This window comes from Geotrypetes seraphini, chromosome 16 (genome assembly GCF_902459505.1).
Source record: "Geotrypetes seraphini chromosome 16, aGeoSer1.1, whole genome shotgun sequence".
Classification (NCBI taxonomy): domain Eukaryota; kingdom Metazoa; phylum Chordata; class Amphibia; order Gymnophiona; family Dermophiidae; genus Geotrypetes; species Geotrypetes seraphini.
This window is the reverse complement of record NC_047099.1, coordinates 50,584,405-50,593,112: the sequence shown is the minus strand read 5'-3', so window position 1 is coordinate 50,593,112 and position 8,708 is coordinate 50,584,405. Positions and strand designations below refer to the sequence as shown.

At 44.5% G+C, this 8,708-nt stretch overlaps 1 protein-coding gene across 1 annotated transcript; it reads right to left on the bottom strand.

Annotated features, from left to right (window-relative positions):
- Positions 1-3,278: 3,278 nt before the first annotated feature.
- DNAJB1 (DnaJ heat shock protein family (Hsp40) member B1) lies at positions 3,279-8,708 on the bottom strand. Its single transcript, XM_033925297.1, has 3 exons — positions 8,338-8,708; positions 5,090-5,673; positions 3,279-4,724 (listed from the first exon to the last, which is right to left on the bottom strand). The coding sequence occupies exons 1-3, from the start codon at positions 8,546-8,548 to the stop codon at positions 4,494-4,496; spliced, it is 1,026 nt and encodes a 341-aa protein (XP_033781188.1). The 5' UTR covers positions 8,549-8,708; the 3' UTR covers positions 3,279-4,493.

The window sequence follows — 8,708 nt, the reverse complement described above, 5'->3', positions numbered from 1 at the left end:
CTTAAGACTAACACACCTCCCATAGCAAGTTGAATATACAACCTTATCAGGCTTTAGAGGCCAGGGCACAGATAACACAATTGAACAAATCACGAATGGTAAGTGACAAGTGGCCAGAAGTAGAGGGTAGTGAAAATGCATTATATTAATGAAATACTGGACTAAGACACAGTCCTATAGAAGTTTCAGCATTGCTGAACACTGCCCCCCATAGTCATTTTCCCCCACTACTTTTTGTAAACCTAAGCTTATGAGAAAGGGGGAAATGAATGGTGGGGATTTGTATGTTTGAAAGACAAAGTGTTTATCAATAAAAAATGCATAAGAACATAATAGCCGTACTGAATCAGACCAATAGTTCATCAAGCCCCAGCAGTGGCTTCTCCCATGTCCATCTCAACAGCAGTTTATGGACTTGTCCAAACTTGGTTTTTTGTGTTTTCTTAAACCAACTCCATTAACCGCTCTTACCACAGCCTCTGGCACACATTCCAGAGCTTAACTATTCTGAGTGAAAAAAATATAGCCTCCTATTGATTTTAAAAGTATTACTCTAACTTCATCAAGTGTGCCCTAGTCTTTGCAAATCTTTATACATTAAAAAAAAATCCACTTGTACCCATTCTACACCACTCAGGCTTTTGTGGACTTCATATATCCCCTCAGCCATCTCTTTTCCAAGCTGAAGAGCCCTAACCTCTTTTTGTCATACAAGAGGCATTTTATCCCCTTTATCATCTTGGTCACTCAATCTTTTCTAGTGCCACTATAATCTTTTTTGAGATAAGGAGACCAGAACCAGAGAAGACAGAAGCATTAACCAGTGTTCCCGCTAAGCTGCGCTGGGGTGCGCAGGCGCACAAAATATTACCTCGCAGCGCACATGTTTCTCGTCACAGCGCACACAGTGTAGAGCACAGTTCTTCAACCGCCGGTCCGCAAACAAAATCTTGCCGGTCCGCGAAGGATTCGGTCCCCGCCGCAACGAAAGGCCGGCGTCAGCTGACTTGCAACTTCCTGTTGCAGTCGCTGTGCCGGGACTCCTGCCTTCGCCAGGACTCCTGCCTTCCACCGCGTTTGCCTCCTGCCTTGTCTCCGCACCTCCAGACCAGCAGCGGCAGCTGTGTATGCTTTTAACTTCGGCACAGAGCTGCCCCTAATCAATAGTTTAGCGCGGTTTCATAAGGCAGCCTCGGGGCCTTTGCTAGGCCGGCCCACATCGCATCATCGAAGCGGGCCGGCTATCAAAGGCCCCGAGGCTGCCTCATGAAACCGCGCTAAACTATTGATTAGGGGCAGCTCTGTGCCGAAGTTAAAAGCATACAGAGCTGCCGCTGCTGGTCTGAACTCTTGGGCCGCTGAAGGAGGGCAAAAAGCAGCTGTCCTGGAGGTTTCCCTTCCTCTCGCCTTTACAGGTTCCTTTTTTCCACCTTTTTTTTTTTTCCTTCAAACGGCAACGGGCCCCAGCATCGACATCAATCAAGTAAGTTCCACTGTCAATCAAGCGGTTCTGCTCGGCCAAAGCTTCCCCTGTGACATGAGCCACCCTCAGGGGAAAGAAAGTGACCCACAAAGGTGAGGGGAAGGGGGGCAGATGATGGAAGTTGGGGGGGGGGGGAGAGAGAGAGAGAGAAGGGGCAGATGATGGAATGGAGGAGATGAGAGAGAGAGAGAAGGGGACAGATGATGGAAGTGAGAAGAAGGGAGAGAGAGCAGAAGGCAGATGGATGTCAGTTGAGAAGGGAGAGCAGATGCTGAATGGAAGTAGGGAAAGAACACATACTGGATGGAAGGAGGAGATAAATAAAGGGGGAAGAAAATAGTAAGATAATGGAGGGGTGAGGGAAAGGGGTGACAAGCTGTGTGTAGACACAGTGAAAAGAGGGAAACGGGACTAAATAGTAAGAAAGAATTTAATTTAGATGGAGGCAGAAAATAGAGAAGGAAGACCAGAGAAGAAAAGGGAAGAGAGAGCAGAGAATGATCAGATCTGAGTGGAGGAAATGAGAAGAGAGATATGCTAAAAACCACAGGGGGGAGGGAAGGATAGAGATGCCAGACCATGAGGGGAACAGAAGGAAGATGATGGATGCTAGACCAAATTGGGGGGTGGGGGGGGGCAGGAGGAGAGATGGCAGGGAAAGACAGACAGTGAATGGAAGGGGCAGATGCTGGACTGAAGAGACAGAGAAGGTTATCATGCTGCTGTACCGGGCCATGGTACGCCCTCACCTGGAGTACTGCGTCCAGCACTGGTACTTTAAGAAGGACACGGTACTACTCGAAAGGATCCAGAGAAGAGCAACTAAAATGGTTAAGGGGCTGGAGGAGTTGCCGTACAGCGAAAGATTAGAGAAACTGGGCCTCTTCTCCCTTGAGCAGAGGAGATTGAGAGGGGACATGATAGAAACATTCAAGGTACTGAAGGGAATAAATAGACTTAGTAGCTAAGGCAGGGAGAACGAGAGGGCACTCTCTAAAGTTGAAAGGGGATAGATTCCATACAAACGTAAGGAAGTTCTGTGGTAGAAAGCAACATATTTATTTGGCTCATAACTTGCTGGCGCCCGATATTTTTAGCTCACAGTGAAAAAAGTTTGCTCACAACACCCGCCCGCTTAGAGGGAACACTGATTATGACATTCTTAAGTCTTGTTTACCATCCCTTTTCTAATTCCTAGCCTCTGGTTTGCTTGAAGGTGGCCTAGGAAGGGATTGAAATCACTAACACACCCTAGGCAGCAGTGTCATGGCCTTACCTAGCAAGATATTTGGATCTAAAGTGGCCCCAACTAAAAATTAGTTAAAACTACTACGATCAAGCTTGTAATCACTTTAGCTTAATAGAAATAGAACAAAAAAGCAAACAATAATCCCCACGCCAATTGAAAGGTATCAATTCATTTTTTTAAACTAGCTTTCAAAAGATACAGTATATGTTAAGCTGTAAAATGAATTTGTGCTGTTCTGTTTTTTCTTTTAGTATGTATGTTCATATTGTACACCACTTAGTTGTAAAGTAGGTTATAAGTGTGAAAACAAAAGTAACTAGCTTCAATCCAATAATGCTGCCCTCATTGGAAATTAAACCATGGGGAACTCTTGAGACAGAACTTGAGTTCCAGATGTGAAAAATAAAGGTTGGGTTATAGGGAAATGTAGTTGCAAGGTCAGGTGTTAAGATCAGTCTGCTCACTAGCCTTGTTTTAAAGCAAGGCCATATGGCCCATCCAGTCTGCCCATACTTGATACTCTTACCATGAGGCATGACAGATTAATGTGGGGCTTTATGGGTAGATACTTTAATGTTTACTCAAATACATACAAGGCTTTACATAAATTTTAATACAAAATAAAAAAATATATACAGAAATTCCATTATGCTCCTTTAACAGAAGCAAAGGCCCTTTTATCAAAAGGACTTCTAAACTAGGGCTGTACAGAAAATTCCCCCCTAGAAAACAGAAGCACCCTGCCAAGAGATCAACCACATGTGAAAGTGAAAACCTTATATACATTGAAGCTGTTACAGTGACTATAACCTGCAATAGCAGCTCACAAACCACTATTGTACCAGGGCTCAAGCTGCAGCAAAGAGAATGGAGTGGTCAAGCCAGAAATAAGAGCAACTAATAAAAAAGGTGCTAAAGAGAACAGAGTAAAGTCTCCATTTTAGGCTCAACCCTCTCTCTTCACTGCTGGCTGTCTAGAAACAAGAGGCTGGAGCAGAGCATATCTGCACTATGGAGGTTAAGTAGCAGAACTGTGTTCTAGGTCCCCCCCAAAATTAAGCCCTGGTTATACTGCAACCACAATTAGGTTTCAAAAAAGATCACCAACTGGTGATATTTTACTTAACACAACCAGTCACACTATCGCATGAGCTAGTCTCTATACATAGAAACTCATAGCAAATGCTGTACTTGCTATGAAACTAAAGTACATAGACACCATCATGCTAATGAACAATCGACCAGTTTCAGTCTCCGCACAGTACATAGGGTATATTGAGCTGCCATAAAAAAGCTGCTCTACATTTCAGTTAAAAACACCTCAAGCTGTTAAGATTGTTCTTTAGTATATTGTGCAGAAGATGGACACTTTCAGCACCAGAAGTATAAGAACCCATATAGAAACAGGTAGATAAAGTTAAGCCAAGATGCTATGAAGAAACAGTAAAAACTATTAACAGTTATGGGGTGATGAGTAGCCACAGGGACTTAAAGGGAGGTTTGACAAGTCATTGTCTGAAAGGCTGATGGCATCCGATATACATAAGAGGTGTCCACGTGGTGCAAATTTTGGTCATAAGATTTAAAAAATAAGAAGCTTTAAAATACAACATAATCCTTTTTACATCATCAGCACTGCCCTGTACTATGAGTAAAGTACTGTATGACAGAAGTCCATGCATCCCTCCCAAAGTTCTTGACCCTTCACCCATGCTAGATCAGGTCCAAAAACCCTCTGGAAAGTATTCATGCTAGTGTATGCTATGCTGGCAATATCCTCTCCAGCACTTCTTTTGAAGACTGTGGAATTTTGTCTGGAAATTTTACTTCAAACTCTATGATCAGGTCTCCTCGTTGGTTAGGCGATTTTGGCAGGGGGAGACCTTCACCTGGGATTCTTCGTTTCATTCCTGGTTTTATCACATCCTTGAACACTAGTGGTATGGTCCTACTGTCCAGGGTTGGTGCCTCTATTGTACAGCCACACAAGGCCTGTGAGGAACAAAGAAATTAAGCACAATGAGTTCTGGGTAGCTGTGGAGTTAAGAGTCAGATCTAGTAATATGAAACAGTTACAAGACCTAAAGAAAACCAATTAGCTTACCTTTTCATCTTACAATGCCCAAAGAAGTTACAAAGTCTGAATACAGCCCCCACCACACATATGCACAGAGATTCCTAAGTTCTTGTTAACTGTTTCATACTAAATGCATTCCCACAGCCCTTCCAACCTGTCCAAATTCAATATAACAGTCAACACTCAGCAGGAGAGACTATTTGGTCCATCCACACTGTCCCTAGTGTGCTTTTGATCTTACTCCCTCAAAAACAATTGAATTACTCTTGTGACTACTTACCTGCCGAAGGCTGATCTTGGCTGGGTAGATTATGTCTGAGCCATCTCGCTTGAAGGTGGGGTGTGGCTTGTCCTTTACTACAAAAACAATGTCAGCAGGAATGTTGTTAGGTGTCTCATCTCCCTCTTTAGGGAAGGTTATCTTTGTTCCCTCCTTCCAACCTCTCTTGATTTCTACAGTCAGAATCTTGTCCTCAGTCCGTGTTGTCCTTCTGTCTGAATTCAGTCGTTTGTGAGAGATTTTCATCTTCTTGGTGCATCCTTTGTACACCTCTTCCAGAGAGACCTTCAAATCACGGACTACTGGAGTGTCCTGTTTACGGCCAACAGTTTCCCGGATAGTGCGGGAGCGTGGGAAGCCCATGCTGCCAAAATTACCTACACCAAAACTGGCAAAAGGATCATCAACATCCATATCTTCATCTCCATTCCGTGTGCTGAAGAATGTATCAAAAGGATTCCTGCCACCAAAGAACTCTGTAAACATGGCATGTGGGTCTCCATGGAAGGTGTAACTGAATGAAGAACCATTAGGACCTCCTCCTCCACCACCACCACCACCTACACCTCCACCACCTTTCAGGCCTACAAAGAGAGAAAAAAGATAATTTGAAAAAAAAAAAAAAAGTGACCATTTCAAAAAGCCAAGTTCATTCAATTTTTTCACACCACTTTTTAAGGTTCATGTTTTAAAGGGGTTAACTGGCCAACAAGTTGTACATTAGAAATTTAACACAATCATATTAGAAATTTAACACAATCATAAGCCAAACAGTAGAACTTGATAACCTACTAATATAAGCAATTTTGGCAGTTTAGAGAAGCTCTTTATTCTGTGATTAGATATTTCTCCCCCCATTCAAGTTAGCCTATTTCAGTCTCACTAACCCACAGCACCAATCCATTGTCAAAATTAGCTATCTCAAAGGTGACAGAATATAGTATCAATTATTGGCTCCATTGGCCACCTATAGACAAGTTACATTCAAATTATGTTGCATTATGTTCCACACCCTACATGCCAACACTGAGGAATAATTCTATTCTTTACCAAATTCACACTTATCTCCCAGGATCTAATATACATATAAGCTAATGCTCCTCTAAAGGAGTCAAATACAAATTTTAAACTCCTTATTCATTTACACAGCTACCAGAATCTGGAACAACCTCCCAGCAAATATAAGCACTGAATAGAGCTACCTCAAATTTAGAGAAAACTGAAGACTCGCATCCACAACCAACAACAATCTCCCTATATTCTCCCTGAATACCACCCTTCCACCTATGGACTTATGAAGTACTAAATATACCGTCTCAACTTTTGTACATAACACTTTGTAATTCATGGTGTCTATATGATATATCTATGTAAGTTTCCATAACATACTTGAGTTTCTTTTCTTGTAAATTGCTTTGAACCTGTACTGGAAAAGTGCGATTCATAATTTCAGATTAGATTATCGATTTTTTTTAATTGGTTGCAAGTAAGTACCACAGTTCAAGCCTATGCTGCTGACCTGATCTTGTTTTTCCAACTTCCTTCAAGCACTCCTCGTTTGCTAATGCCAGGGCAGTCAGGTGACAGACTATAAGCTTACCTACCACTGATTTCTGCATAAGATTCAATGGCACACCCTGGAAACCAGACATTATTTATGTCCCAACTATTTCTCTTCTAGCATGTGGTTGTAACTGCATAGAATCTTAACCCAAAGCTCCAACATAATAAACACGAAGCCTGCTGGAAGCTTCCAGCAAGAGCTAGAAGCTTCCAGCAAGGGCTCCCCCCAGCTGTTAAAGATGGCCACTGTCTAGAATACAAGTTAGTGCAATTTCAGTTTTGAGAAGAGCAAGGTAAGATGCAAGTAGCTAGAGAAAGGCATGGTAACAAGGTTGCCCCCATCCTCATAGTACAAAATCTCAATTGTACGAGAATGACTTGTCAAAAATAACTGTTCTGGTGGACTTTGTGGAAACTGGCTGAGAGTAGGGGAGGGTCAAAGCTCATGGGAACAGCTGTGCCTTTCTCTAGTTTGAATACCATTCAATCCAATACCCAGATCCAATTTTACTATTGGACTATTAGAACAGTCCATGGTTTCAAATGTGACCTGCAGGGTCATAGCTATCTCAAGTTCAAGTCAGGAAAGGCTGGCTGGTGACCCACTTTCCTGGGAACCCACTTTCTAAAGTGAGACAGGGAAATATCTGAGCACCTAATATCAACTGGATACAACAGGAGGACCAAATCACTTAACCTGATGTATAAGGACATGTTATTATGCAATCTTATATCCTACCAAATATCCTCATTAATTGGAGTTCTAAGCATGATACAAGCAACATACTGGAATTTTGTATAGAGTTAAGATACATATAAAGAATTATATAGTACTGCACATGCTACATAAAGCTATCAAGTTATACATACAGTCTGAGGTAGTATATCATAAATAGCAACTATGATTACTCTGATGCATTAACAGCAGGACTCAACACTTCCACCCACCCAGAGCTCACAAGTCCTTAACCTTAGATAAGTGCAGGAGAAGTCCAGTGCCTGTTCCTGTCCTGGGCGCCCCAGACAATGATACACCCAGCCAATGTCTACTGCTCTAATGGAGAAAATACCTTCCCCCTCCCCTCCAGAAATAGGTACAAAGCCCAGCTGTGCCACTCCCCCCAGAAATGGCTAAAAAGCCAGATTCTCACCATGCTCCTCCCCCAGAAAGTGAGCTCATGGCCTGGCTACATCACCTCCATCACAGGAAGTGGGCTCAAAGCATGGCTGTGTCATTCTTTCCTCCCCAGATGTGGCCTCCAAGCCCAACCATGTCACTCTTTACACCCCTGCTCAGAAATGGGTTGAAAGCCTGGCTGCATCCTCCCCCCAGCAAATGAGCTCAAAGCCCAGCTGTTCCACTCCCCCCCCTCAAAAGAAGTGGGTACAAATCAAAGTTACATCCCCACCCGCCCCAACTATGGGCTCAAAGCCCGGCAGTGTCATTCTTTCTGCCCCTAAATGGTCTTGGAGCCCAGCCCAGAAAGTGGGTTCAGGACCCAGCTGTGTCACTCTTTGGGCTCAAAGCCCAACTGTTCCACTCCCCCTCCTCTCAAAAGTGGGTACAAATCCCAGCTATACCCTCCTCCTCCCCAAATATAAGCTCAAAGCCCGTGTCAATCTCCCCCCCACCCGAGTACAAATCCCGGCTGCGTCCACGCCATCGCCCCGCCCCCTCCACTCACCCTCTTCGCCGAACTTGTCGTAGACGTCGCGCTTCTTCGGGTCGCTGAGCACGTCGTAGGCCTCGGCCACCTCCTTGAACTTCTCCTCGGCGCCCGACTCCTTGTTCTTGTCCGGGTGGTAGCGCAGGGCCTGCTTGCGGTAGGCGCGCTTAACGTCGTCCTCGGAGGCGCCCCGGCTCAGCCCCAGCGTCTTGTAGTAGTCTTTGCCCATGGCGCTCTCGACGACAGCGACAGCTCAGCCTCTTGGCGAAGTGCGCTCGGCGCGCCCGCCTCCCGCCGCCATTTATAGCCCGGCCGAAGCTTCCAGACCTGCCCAGAACCTTCCAGGGCCGGGCGCGCGCGCGCCCACCGCGGCTCCGCCCGCCCAACAA